We start from the raw sequence: 13,963 nt of genomic DNA, 5'->3' as shown, positions 1-13,963 counted from the left end.
GTGTGTGTGTGTGTGTGTGTGGTGTGTAAATGCAGAGGAAAAATCTGAAATTAAACACTCAGACCTGCTGTCAATCGCCACATCTGGGGAGAGAGGAGGGAAGTGCTTTGCTATTCTATGCAGAGAATACCTGACAATACTTGTTTTCTGAGGTAGGTACATGGATACACAGACCAAAATATGCATTAAGTATGTCTTGCTCATCAATGAAAATGCTAATATCTAACAGAATGGCATACTGTAAGAAAATACAACGGAAATGCTAACAACGAAGTCTTGGCACACTAAGAAAAATGATGCTCAACTTTTCACTGTTGTGAACACTCGCTTTCACTTGCTATACACCTGATGACGAGGGGTCCGCAGCCATGCCCATGTTCTTGAAAGGTCACCAAATTCTGCTTCTCATCATGGGCATGTGTCATATCTCTGAGGCTGAGGCAAGAAGAGAGAAGGAAAGTAAGTGGCAGTGAGTTGCCACTGCCTGATAACTCAATCTCAACTCCTCCTGATGTGCAGACCCTGTACACTCCGATTCTGCCCTACCTCAGGACCTGCACACGCTTTCCACGGTTCCTCGAAGTGAACCATCTGCACATGCCACAGTAACTTCCTTGCCTGGTTTATCCATTTCTAGGCTAGAGGAAGGTGTGGCCCACGTATCAGGACTGACCTGGGGTTTGGGAACCCACAGCATCCTGGGTAGGGAGGAACCCTGGATATACAGGGCAGGGAGTAGAAAGAGCATGGGAAATCTCATCATTCAGCCTCAATGCTGTACCCTAGAAAATTATGAGAAGGGAATGATTTGGGGAACAAGTGACAAGATGGGATACTGGTACTGTAACAGAATAGCACATCTGCAGGGATGTGGTGGATGAGCTGAAAGTTCACTTACGGAGTTACTCGTCATCTTCCTCAGGGTCGCTGATCTCTTCATAAATCACCAACTGCTTTCTCTCACGCAGCCTGTGGGTCCAGGCATGTTTCCCCCTTTTGGGTCCTATGATGGAGAAGAGTTGGAAGATGAGGGTTGGGTAGGCTGGAGAGTGTTAGGTTCTGTTTTCTCCAAAAGTGGAGATGTCTCCCCTCTCCCAAGTGCCCATGGGTCTTCTTTTTCCAGTTTTTCACATTCTCTGGCTTAGAGAGGCTGAGACCTTAGACCCACACCAATACAGGCCAAATGCCAATTAAAGTTTTAGCTTCTGGCTCCTTCCGTTGTGAGGTTTAGATTCCCAACCTCTTCACTTACAGGAACATTCAACCATACCTCCTTTCGTTCTGCACATATTTGCTAAGGGCACACAGGCATACCTTGTTTTATTGCACCTCATTTTTATAGTGCTTCGCAGATAGTGCAACTTTTTGGGGGGAATTCTCACCAATTTTACACTTTTCAACTATTATTATGTCTGTTGTGATCTGTGATCTGTGAGCTTTGATATTATTATTGCAAATGTTTTTGTTGTTTTTTGGTCTTTTAAGGTAATTTTTGTTTTTTATTTTTGTGGGTACACAGTAGGTGTATATTCTTATGGGGTATGTAAGATGCTTTGACACAGGCATGCCATGCGTAATAATCACATCATGGAAAATAGGGTCTCCATGCCCTCAACCATTTATCCTTGTGTTACAAACAATCCATTTACACTCTTTTAGTTATTTTTAAATGTGTGATTAACTTATTATTGACTACAGTCACACTGTTGTGTGTAAATGTTTTGGGGGTACCAGGAACTGCCCCTACAGAAGATGAGGAACGTAATTGATCAATGTTGTGTGTGTTCTGACTGCTCCATTGATGAGCTGTTCCCCATCTCTCCTCCTCTTGGGCCTCCCTATTTCCTGAGACACAGCAACACTGAAATTAGGATGATGAAGAACCCTACAATGGTGGCTATGTGTTCAAATGAAAGGAAGAGTCACATGTCTCTCACATTAAATCAGAAGCTAGAAATGGCCAAGGTTATTGAGGAAGGCCAAGATAGGCTGAAAGCTAGGCCTCTTGAACCAAACAGCCAAGCTGCTGAAATAGAGAAAAGTTGAATGGTCAGGATAGAAGATGAAACCAGCCACAACATTCCCTTAAACCAAAGTCTAATTCAGAGCAAACCCGAACTCTCTTCAAGTCCATGAAAGCTGAGAGGGTGACGAAGTTGCAAAAGAAATGTCGGATGCTAGCAGAGGTTGGTTCGTGAGATTTAAGGAAAGAAGCCGTCTCTGTAACATAAAAGTGCAAGGTGAAGCAGCAAACCCTGATGGAGAAGCTGAAGCAACCTATGCAGAAGATCTAGCTAAGATCACTGATAAAGGTGGCTACACTAAACAACAGATTTTCAATATAGATAAAATAGCCTTCTATTGGAAGGTGATGCCATCTAAAACTTTCATAGCTAGAGAGGATTGACTCTAACTTTGAAAGAAGTTCTACTGTGAGTAAAATGCTATCCAATAGCATCACATAGTACAGAGAAATCTTTCATGAAAGGGAGAGCTAATCAATGTGGCAAATTTCATTGTTGTCTTCTTTTAAGAAACTGCCACAGCCACTCCACCCTTCAGCAACCACCACCTTGATCAGCCAGCAGCTATCAACACCGAGGCAAGACCCTCCACCAGCAAAAAGAGTGTGACTCACTGAAGGCTCAGAAGATTGTTTGCATTTTTAACAACGAATTATTTTAAAATTAAGGTATGTACATTTTCACACATAACGCTATTGCACACTTAGTAGACTACACTATAGTGTAAACATAATGTTTTTATGCACTGTGAAACAAACAAAAAACAATGTGTGTGACCCACTTTATTGCAGTGGTCTGGAACGGAACCTGCAATATCTCTGAAGTACACATGTGTTGAGTATCAGGCATTGAGCTGACTAAGATATGATTCCAGATTATCACAGATAAAATTGCTTGAGCACCTTTCACGTCATCAGGCTTCTAGATTTAATTTAATGCCTCCAAACAATTTATGAACTATGATTCTTTATTTCTATCTTACGGACTAGGAATCTGGAACTGAGAAAATTTGGAAGACTTGCCCCAAGACACGTGGTTTTTTACAACTCCAGTCTGTGTCTCTGAAAGTCATCTCTAACATCTCATCTGGAGCTGGGTGAACTCCTCAGCCCAGCCTGGACCCAGGCTTGTCTGGGATCCATGCCACGCACCCAGTCCACACACCTGAACATAGCCAGGGAAGCTACAGTGGTTGCTCCTGAATTGTTTCCTCTTACCAGATCTCTTGTTAATCTTCTCAGAGGTATTTGGTTTTCCCGGGGGGCACAGCTGTTTCCCATCATTTTGTGGGCCAGATGCTTCTGGTACTCCCTTTGAATCATGTCCTTCCTCTGCTGGCTTCTTGAGCATTATCTTTACAATGTGAAGGTCACAGATAAACAGTATCAGTGAAATTTCTATAGTGCTTTAGAGTTTACAAAGCGTCTTCACATGCATTACTTTAATCAATATTCTCAGCAACGCTGGGAGAGTTACACTTACCTAAATAAGGAGAAACCTGGGAGGTTAGAAGTGAAAGGAATGGCCTAAATGAATGGGGCTTCCAGGGCTAGAATGCTTATCTTCACACTCTTTTAAGACTGACATTCGTGCAAACAGCAGAAATCTCCATGTAATTGAGAGTGTGGTATACAGAAGATTTGGAGAAAAATAGCATTCTAAGAATTCAAAAGGTCTACAAATGGAAGAGCTTCTATAAAATACAAGGGATCCCATAAAGGCTTGTAGTCAGTTGCTGGGAGTCTAAATGTAAATACGTAGCGAGGGGACAAAACACTGCTGGGAAAGATACTGTGGGGAGATGAATACAAGGAAGGGAGAGGGAAAGAAATGGTTTGCTGAAATTAATCTAGGCAGCAAACAAAGCAGTACCAGATATGGCATAGCACCCTAGAGAGGCACCAACATTGAATGTGGAATTCAGTGAGATGGTACCCATACCAATTCTGGTTACACTGGGATATGTCACTGACCAACAATCTTAAGCTACTTTTTTCTTTGCTTTTCTTTTTTCTTTTTGAGACAAAGTATCGCTCTGTCACCAGGCTAGAGTGCAGTAGCGAGATCTCAGCTCACTGCAATCTCCCCCTCCCCCGGGTCAAGTGATTCCCCTGTCTTAGCCTCCCGAGTAGCTGGGACTACAGGCAGGCACTACCACGCCCCACTAAGTTTTGTATTTTTAGTAAAGATGAGGTTTCACCATGTTGGGCAGGATGCTATCTCTTGACCTCATGATCTGCCCACCTCGGCCTCCCAAAATGCTGGGATTACACTCGTGAGCCATCGGGCCTGGCCCTTAAGCTACTTTTTACTCAGCCTCCTCACTTATGAAATAGTGAACAATACATGTAAAATAGGCTAAGGGAAAGTACTCTCTGAGCTTGTAAATACTGTTTAAATGTAATAATAATAATAACAATTAACACCTTTCTGTTTCCTTCTTTGAATTTGGTCTCCACACTGGCAACCCAACTCCCACATTCCTTTACCCTCTAAACCAGAGTTGAATCTGCACTTGTGGGATCACTCATTCAGGCACCTCCGAGGGATCCCCTGGGCTGGGACTGGGGCTTCCCGGATGCCCCAGGTGCAGACAAGGCCCTCAAGGAGCTCACAGTAGGGAGGGGCCAACAGTCAAAGCAATTCCTAAGCCATGCAAGCGGCCCTGGTAACAGAGGAGAGGCCAGCTGGTCCTTCCTGTCGCGAGAATGGGTGTCTCAACGGAAGCACCAGCAGGCCCTATGGGGTAAATCCCTAGTGAGCAACATCTGAACTTCATAAATAAATGCAAACGTGAATGAGCTTTAAATGGCTTGGAGCTCTGGATTAAACTACCCCTGCCACTCCGCCTCAGGAAAATTCTTTAACATCTCTGTACCATGATAGCCTCATTTCATTATTTTGCTGATAATTATGATCTATAACATGAACTATGATTCTTCACTTCCATTTCATGGACCAGGAATCTGGAGCTCAGAGAACTTAGAAGATTTGCGCCAAGTCACATGGCTTTTATAAACACTGAAGTGTGTGACTCATTATTATTTGGAGATAATAACAGACACAACATCATAGAGGTCTTCTCATGGATTCACTACATTACTTCATGTGAAGTTATTAAAATAGTATCTGGCATCACTATGAAAACAAAGGAAGTATTAAGAATCACAACTCAGTATTATTAAGCTGTCGATGCTACATCAGGTGTTGTGATAGACATGGGGAGAAGGAGGCAATGAGGGCATTTTTGATATTCTCCCACTCTTACCAGTGTTCACATCCGTGAAGGGACAAAGGTTCTCTGGTCCTTTGGATTTGAGAGATACTCACCTTCGGGATGATTCTCTGGAGCTTGCCAAAAGTCATCTGAGGACGTCCAACTGAAAGAGAATACATCAGCATTTTTCTTTGTTGGTAAAGATTTCCAAACTCTAGAGAGACTTCTGTTGCATGAGGGAATTCTGTAGCAGAGGGTTATGAGTCCACTCACTGTTGAGGAGTTATTTGAGATTTGCTTCTGAATTATGTTTAGTCATGGTTGGTGCATTTATCTGTGGCATCAATTCAGAATTTTCCATCTCATGGTTTATCAAATGGGGGTTAAACCCCATCACAGTCTCATCTTATGTCATTACGTATCTTTTACTTTTTCCCAAATAATTAAATTGATTAGTTGGGAATCTGAACTGTATCCACTCAAGATGTACAACAACTAAAAATCACTGTACACTTCAAATGGGTGAATCTTATGGTATGCATATTAAGCTGTTAAATGTGTGATGAACCATGGATGATTTAGTTCAGTGGCTCTGAAATATTTTCAGTATAAAGACACTCCTTTAATGTCAAAAACTTGGCAGATACTCAAGCACTGGATTGTCAGACCTCTTATAGTGATTGTGGGAGATGGTAGAATCTGGCCTGTTTAGTTGGGGAGTAATAGGTCTATTAGAGATGGTTTGGACATTCTGACCTTATCTTATGATTGCATTGTCAGTGCAGAAGAGCCAGTAAACACATATGTCCCCTTTATATTCCTGAAATGCACAAAGATCTCTACCTAAGGAGCTGTCTTTTTTTCACCCTATGTTATCTACGGTTTTAATAAAATACAGAGAAACAGCAATCTTCATTACATAATGTGTTCATCACCATTTCTCTTATGATATTTATCCAATATCTACATGCTGTTAATGAAACAATCACTGGAAGTTTTTGGCAAATCTACACTTTTAACATTTACTTTTTTTTCACTTTTAAATTTTTTTTTTTTTTTTTGAGACGGAGTTTTGCTCTTGTGGCCTAGGCTGGAGTGCAATGATGCGATCTCAGCTCACCGCAACCTCCGTCTCCCAGGTTCAAGCGATTCTCCTGCCTCACCCTCCTTAGTCGCTGGGATTAGAGGCATGTGCCACCATGCCCGGCTAATTTTGTGCTTTTTTTTTTAGTAGAGACGGGATTTCTCCATGTTGGTCAGGCTGGTCTCGGACTCCTGACCTCAGGTGATCTGCCCTCCTCGGCCTCCCAAAGTGCTGGGATTATAGGCGTGAACCACAGCGTCCGGCCTTAAAATTTTCTTAACTGTGCTTTGATTCATTAACAGTGTTTAGCAAGAACAACATGTCCTTTAAAAAAGAAATATTTCAAACACACAGAAAAGTATGGGGAATAATATTGAATTCAGTCGCATCTCAACATTACCCCATGACTATGTTAGATCTGATTTATTTATTCAGAATGTTAGAAACACTATTAACGGGCTGGGTGCAATAGCTCATGCCTGAAATCCCAGCACTTTGGGAGGCTGAGAAGGGTGGATCACTTGAGGTCAGGAGTTTGAGACCAGCCTGGCCAACACGGTTAAACCCCGTCTCTACTAAAAATACAAAAACTAGGTGGGCATGGTGGCCGGCGCCTGTAATCCCATCTACTCAGGAGGCTGAGACAGGAGAATCTCTTCAACCCAGGAGGCAGAGGTTGTAGTGGGCTGAGACTGTGCCACTGCACTCCAGCCTGGGCAACAAGAGCGAATCTCCAGTTCAAAAAACAAAACAAAACAAAACAAAACAAAAACAAAACAAAAACAAATAAAAACACTATCAATAAGTCATGACTGAAGCTGTCTGTGCAGCACTCACCAATCCATGCCCCCGCTCCTTCTCCATTTACAGCCAGTCTCCTCAATTTGATGGCTTTTTATTCACATTCATGTTTTATGCATTTTCCATTTGCTTATTATCCATAAATATTCATATTCTTGTTTTACATGTTTTATAATTTTATGAATGATCTCTGTAGTTAACTTTCTGTTTGCAATTTTTTTTTTTCACTCAGCCCTGATGTGTATGAGGGAACAAATGCCTGAGGATCCTTCCCAGATAGCTGAGCTGAAAAGCAGTTGGGCTTCAGGGGACCCTTTCCAGCCCCTTCCCATCTACTCACCCTCATTCCTGCGGTTATGGTCATTATCAATATCATTCCCCTGGAAGTCTGTGGCCCGTTTATTACGCATGAAAGGTGGGAGGGTGACATTGAAACCTAGAAAGAAGCAAAATGTTTCTTTCTTAAGACGAACTTAGGCCTGGCATGGTGGCTCATGTCTGTAGTACCAGCACTTTGGGAGGCTGAGGTGGGAGGATTGCTTGAGGCCGGGAGTTCAAGACGAGCCTGGGTAACACAGAGAGACCCCCATATCTACAAAATATAAAATAAAATTAGTTGGGCATGGTGGCATGTGCCTGTAGCCTCAGCTACTCCATAGGCTGGGCAGGAGGATTGCTTGAGCCCTGGAGTTCGAGGCTGCATTGAGCTATGATTGCACTGCTATACTCTAGCCTAGGTAACAGTGAGACTCTGACTCCAAAAGAGAGAGAGAGAGAGAGAGAGAGAAGCCGAGAGAAGGATGGTAGGGTGGGAGATGTGCTGCGATGCCACAGAGACAGTTAGGCTCATCAGAAAAGACGCCTATGGGAGAGAAACGTGCAGGATCCAGGTATAAGCTCCACTGTGGCCAGCCCCTGTCCTCAGCCCTGACAGGATAGGAAGAGCAGAACACCCAGAAGCTGCCTCGCAATTTTTCCCTGCACAAAAGGAAAATGTGGGGTACTTTCTGCAGCCTAAGAACAAGACAATCCTAAGTCAAAAGAACAAAGCTGGAGACATCACGCTACCTGACTTCAAACTATACTACAAGGCTACAGTAACCAAAACAGCATGGTACTGGTACCAAAACAGAGATATAGACCAATGGAACAGAACAGAGTCCTCAGAAATAATACCACACATCTACAGCCATTTGACCTTTGACAAACCTGAGAGAAACAAGAAATGGGGAAAGGATTCCCTATTTAATAAATGGTGCTGGGAAAATTGGCTAGCCATAAGTAGAAAGCTGAAACTGGATCCTTTCCTTACTCCTTATACGAAAATTAATTCAAGATGGATTAGAGACTTAAATGTTAGACCTAATACCATAAAAATCCTAGAGGAAAACCTAGGTAGTACCATTCAGGACATAGGCATGGGCAAAGACTTCATGTCTAAAACACCAAAAGCAACGGCAGCAAAAGCCAAAATTGACAAATGGGATCTCATTAAACTAAAGAGCTTCTGCACAGCAAAAGAAACTACCATCAGAGTGAACAGGCAACCTACAGAATGGGAGAAAATTTTTGCAATCTACTCATCTGACAAAGGGCTAATATCCAGAACCTACAAAGAACTCAAACAAATTTACAAGAAAAAAACAAAACAACCCCATCAAAAAGTGGGCAAAGGATATGAACAGACATTTCTCAAAAGAAGACATTCATACAGCCAACAGACACATGAAAAAATGCTCATCATCACTGGCCATCAGAGAAATGCAAATCAAAACCACAATGAGATACCATCTCACACCAGTTAGAATGGCGATCATTAAAAAGTCAGGAAACAACAGGTGCTGGAGAGGATGTGGAGAAATAGGAACACTTTTACACTGTTGGTGGGATTGTAAACTAATTCAACCATTATGGAAAACAGTATGGCGATTCCTCAAGGATCTAGAACTAGATGTACCATATGACCCAGCCATCCCATTACTGGGTATATACCCAAAGGATTATAAATTATGCTGCTATAAAGACACATGCACGCGTATGTTTATTGCGGCACTATTCACAATAGCAAAGACTTGGAATCAACCCAAATGTCCATCAGTGACAGACTGGATTAAGAAAATGTGGCACATATACACCATGGAATACTATGCAGCCATAAAAAAGGATGAGTTTGAGTCCTTTGTAGGGACTTGGATGCAGTTGGAATCCATCATTCTTAGCAAACTATCACAAGAACAGAAAACCAAACACCACATGTTCTCACTCATAGGTGGGAACTGAACAATGAGATCACTCGGACTCAGGAAGGGGAACATCACACACCAGGGCCTATCATGGGGAGGGGGGAGGGGGGAGGGATTGCACTGGGAGTTATACCTGATGTAAATGACGAGTTGATGGGTGCAACACAGCAACATGGCACAAGTATACATATGTAACAAACCTGCACGTTATGCACATGTACCCTACAACTTAAAGTATAATAATAATAAATAAATTAAAAAAAAAAAGGAACTAGGCAAAGCAGGAAAAGGGATGCTCATGTGTCCCCAGACTTGTCTGTACCTAGAACTTTCTGTTACCTAGTTTAGTCATGGCCTCATACTTTCTCTTCATATGCACACAGTTGATTTTCTCCGAGTATTTCATCTTTTCCCACTCTTTCTTAGAGAAGTATTTGGTAATACCAACGAAGGCCTAGGAAAAAAAAAAAGAAAGAAATTCTGGCAGTGACTCAGCTAGGCATGTCTGCCATTCAGCTGGAGCCGCTTCCTGTGTGCTGGATCTGGGAAGTGGGGATGATAATCCATCCTGGTTGATGCCATGGCTAACTGAGAGAACAAGGGGACCTTCCCTAGCTTCTCCCCTGCCACACAGTAAGACTTTAATGCTGCTGGCTGGCTCTCTTCCCACCTTGCAGAATGGACTGAGATTCACCAAATGCAGTGCACGGCCACAGACCTGTCTCCAGGGATGCTAGGTGATGACGGAGCGAAGATGGGATGCTCCCAGTGGTCCAGATCTCCCTGGGATCCTGCTCCTTTTCCCCAGTACCTCTGTCCTCCCCTCCTCAGAAATCTGGTCAGCCTACTCTATGCCCTGAACTACTGCTATGCCCCCTCCAGGTCACCTCACCATGCTTCTCTTCTCTGATGTTTTAGCATCATCCCTGGGTCTCTTTGCAAAGGCGTTGTCTCTGTTCATGGCACCGGGAGCAGTCTGACCTGCAAGAGAAACAGCCTGAGACTTTCCAGCCACAGCACCTTTGGTCCTGTAGAGGGAGAAATCTCTGAAGGCCTCCACATTCAGTCACCTGGAATCAGGTGCTGCATTTCTCCATCCAGGGCTTATCTGTCCCTGAGTAAGGACATGGGGAGAAGTCAGATGAAAACAGGGAGCCAGGGGGTCTCTGGGAGAAGTACTGATTGGGGATGACAGGTTTCCTATGGGCAAAACAGCCTTGAGTCTTTGGGAGGGGGTTAGCTAATGTTGTTAGTAGTTTCCCTGGAGCTAGGCTTACCCTGGAAGATGTACAGACCCTTGTTGGGGAGGCAGGGACGTAACTGTATAATTTTATTGAGTGGGGGCATTCTGACACCCCCACTCAATAAATGAAGGAAAGGAAGTGAGTCCCAGAGACAACATGGTCTCTTTGGTGATGGATTTGATCAGGCAGAGGGATGGGGGGTTCTGTTCTGTTGAAGACAAACGACCTTCGCTAATATGAATGGATTTGGAAGCTATTACCGGGTTATTTGTAAATTATAAGAAGGAAGAGCCCGCCATCCCTTAGAGAGAATGTGGGGCATTTCAGGTTGCAGCAATCGACCAGGCACGGTTGCTCATGCCTGTAATCCCAGCATTTTGGGAGGCCGAGGCATGCAGATCGCTTGAGCCCACAAGGTCAAGACCAGCCTGGGAAACATAGCAAAACTCCCATCTCTACAAAAAAAAAAAAAAAAAAAAAAGCACAAAAAATTAGCTGGGGTTGGTGGCGCAAGCCTGTAACATCTCAGCACTTTGGCTGGCCAAGGTGGGAGGATCGCTTGAGCCCACGAGGTGGATACCAGCCTTGCCAACCTAGTGAAACCCTCTACAAAAAAAAAAATAATAAAAAGTATTAGTGGGGGTGAGGTGGTGCATGCCTGTAGTCCCGAGGCTGAGGTAAGAGGATCTCTGGAGCCCAGGAGGTCGAGGTCAGCCTGGCCAACACAGCAAAACCCCATTCCTACTAACAACAGTAACAAGAAAATAGCATGGGCGAGGTGGTTCCTGCCTGTAGTTCTGAGGCCGAGGTGGCAGGATTGCTTGAGGCCAGGAGGTCAATACCGACCTGGCCAACATAATGAAACCCCATCTCTAAAAAGAGTAAATAAATAAATATAAAAATAAAAATACCTACCAAAAAAACCTAGCAGGGGTGGAATGGCATACACCTGTAGACTTGAGGCCAAGGTGGGAGGACCGCTTGAGCCCAGGATGTTGAGGCCAGCCTGGCCAACATAGTGAAACCCGGTTTCTACTAAAAGAAAAAAAAAAAAAAAGAAAAAAAAGCGTGGGCAGGCTGGTGCCCTTCTGTAGTCCCGCGGCCAAGGCAGAAGGATTGCTTAAGCCCAGGTGGTCTAGGCCAGCCTGGCCAACACAGCAAAGCCGACTGAACTAAAAAATGAAAAATAAAAAATATTAGTGGGGGCGGGGTGGTGCGTGCCTGTAGTCCCGAGGCAGAGACAGGAGGACTGCTTGAGCCCAGGCGGTTGAGGCCAGCCTGGCCGACATGGCGAAACTGTCTCTACTAAAAAAAATGAAAAATAAAAAATATTAGTGAGGGCGGGGTGGTGCGTGCCTGTAGTCCTGAGGCCAAGGCGGGAGGACTGCTTGAGCCCAGGCGGTTGAGGCCAGCCTGGCCAACATGGCGAAACTGTCTCTACTAAAAAAAAATTAAAAAATAAAAAATACTAGTGAGGGCGGGGTGGTGCGTGCCTGTAGTCCCGAGGCCGAGGTGGGAGGATTACTTGAGCCCAGGCAGTCGAGGCCAGCCTGGCCGACATAACGAATCCCCGTCTCTACTAAAATACAAAAATGAAAAAATATTTCCAGGGGTGGGATGGCACAGGCCTGTAGGCGCGAGGCCGAGGCGGGAGGCTCCTCCATGATGATCGCCCTGAAAGGCATTAGTTGTCTTTCAGTCCTCAAGATTTTGGGAAGCCCAAGCACTTGAGGCCCCTACGGAGGCTTCCTCCTTTTCTATCTGCCCCCATTGGTCCATCTAGGGTGTCCCTTCAAGAGAACCTACCTCAGAGACAAAGCAGTGGTGGCGAGGTCGGCAGCAGTTGGCGACAAAGTGTGGCTGGAGGAGGAGAAAATATTCTGTGATGTCACTGCCCCAGGATGATGGACCAATCAGGGCAGTCAGTGAACTCCATCTGGCCAATTAGAAGTCAGAACAGTAGGCGGGACAAGCCAAGCTGACGTGGGGTCTCTCAGTCCAGGCTCCAGGGACAGAACCTTCTCAAAGCGAGGGCAGAGACTCTGATTTTCCCGCCTAAAGCATCCCCTGGGATTGGCTACTCCAAGTTCAGAGTACGCATGCTCTGATTTTCTCTTTAAATTCTTTCAAAATCAGAGTACGCATGGGCTGGTTTTGTCTTGCCATTTTTGCTATCCCCCCCACCACCCCCCGTGGTGCATTTGTTATCCAGTTTTAATAAGCAGTGTATATGAAGCAAGTCGCCATCTCAAATCCTTCCTGTCAGTTTCTAACTTTTTCATGTATGGGATTTTTCCTAGGAACTCTTTACTAACGTAAGAAATTTGGGCCGGGCGCGGTGGCTCACCCTTATAATCCCAGCACTTTGGGAGGCCACAGCTGGTGGATCGCTTGAACCCGGGAGGCAGAGGTTGCAGTGAGCCACGATCACACGGTGCACCCCAGCCTGGGCAACAGAGCGATACCCTGTCTCTTATCTCTACAATAAAAAATAATAATAAAATTAACGAGGTAGTGTGCCTGTAGTCTTAGTTACTCAGGAGGCTGAGGTAGGAGGATTGCTTGAGCCCAGGAGTACGAGGTTGCAGTGAGCCATGATCCGGCCACTGTTGCCTACCTGGGCCACAGAGCAAGATCTTGTCTAAAAAAAAAGAAGACAGAGAGAGAGAAAGAAAAAAAGAAAAATTTCAATGAGCCAGTCCCAGTGGCTCACGCCTGTAATCCCAACACTTTGAGGGGCTGAGGCAGGAGATAGTAGGATCACTTGAGGCCAGGAGTTCCAGAACAATCTGGGCTACGTAGTGAGACCCCCACTTCTATAAAAAAAAAGTTTTTAAAAATAAATTTAAACCAAAAAAACACTTCTATATATTTTTTCTAGAAGACCAAAGAACGAGAAATATGTTTTACCTATTGATATTAATAATATTTGCAATAATAGTAGTAAAAAGAGTATGTAATTTGGGCCCACTGTGTTCTTCAGGGAGCTCATAAGTCAAGTTCTCTTAAGAAGTTTCCCATACCCCCATCCCTAGTACCTCCAACATGTCCCTGTTCCTCTCTGGGCTTTCCATCTACAGCCCTGATCTCTCTAAGATCCTCCCAAAATGACAGCGAGCTCTATTAAGGCAGGGACAGGGCAATGGCCCTTGAGCCCAGCACAAAGCCCTTTATGTGCATCTTCCCATTAATTTTCACAACCTTCTCTTGAGTTAAATACTATTATCATCCCCAGTGTGCAGATGTTGAGACTGAGGCTCAGAGAATAAAGCAGTCTGCTCAAGGTCACATAGTCAGTGGGTGACAGAGCTGGGATTCACCCCCAAGGTGAATTGAGTCCAAAGTCTGTG

At 44.3% G+C, this 13,963-nt stretch overlaps 1 protein-coding gene across 1 annotated transcript; it reads right to left on the bottom strand.

Moving 5' to 3' along the window:
- LOC126945641 (putative protein SSX6) lies at positions 1–12,523 on the bottom strand. Its single transcript, XM_050775736.1, has 8 exons — positions 12,420–12,523; positions 10,262–10,350; positions 9,709–9,823; positions 7,467–7,562; positions 5,355–5,404; positions 3,242–3,377; positions 899–1,003; positions 1–435 (listed from the first exon to the last, which is right to left on the bottom strand). The coding sequence occupies exons 2-7, from the start codon at positions 10,328–10,330 to the stop codon at positions 903–905; spliced, it is 567 nt and encodes a 188-aa protein (XP_050631693.1). The 5' UTR covers positions 10,331–10,350; positions 12,420–12,523; the 3' UTR covers positions 1–435; positions 899–902.
- Positions 12,524–13,963: the final 1,440 nt, after the last annotated feature.

This window comes from Macaca thibetana, chromosome X (assembly GCF_024542745.1).
Source record: "Macaca thibetana thibetana isolate TM-01 chromosome X, ASM2454274v1, whole genome shotgun sequence".
Classification (NCBI taxonomy): Eukaryota; Metazoa; Chordata; class Mammalia; order Primates; family Cercopithecidae; genus Macaca; species Macaca thibetana.
The sequence above is the reverse complement of the archived record's forward strand: the minus strand, read 5'-3'. Positions and strand labels throughout refer to the sequence as shown.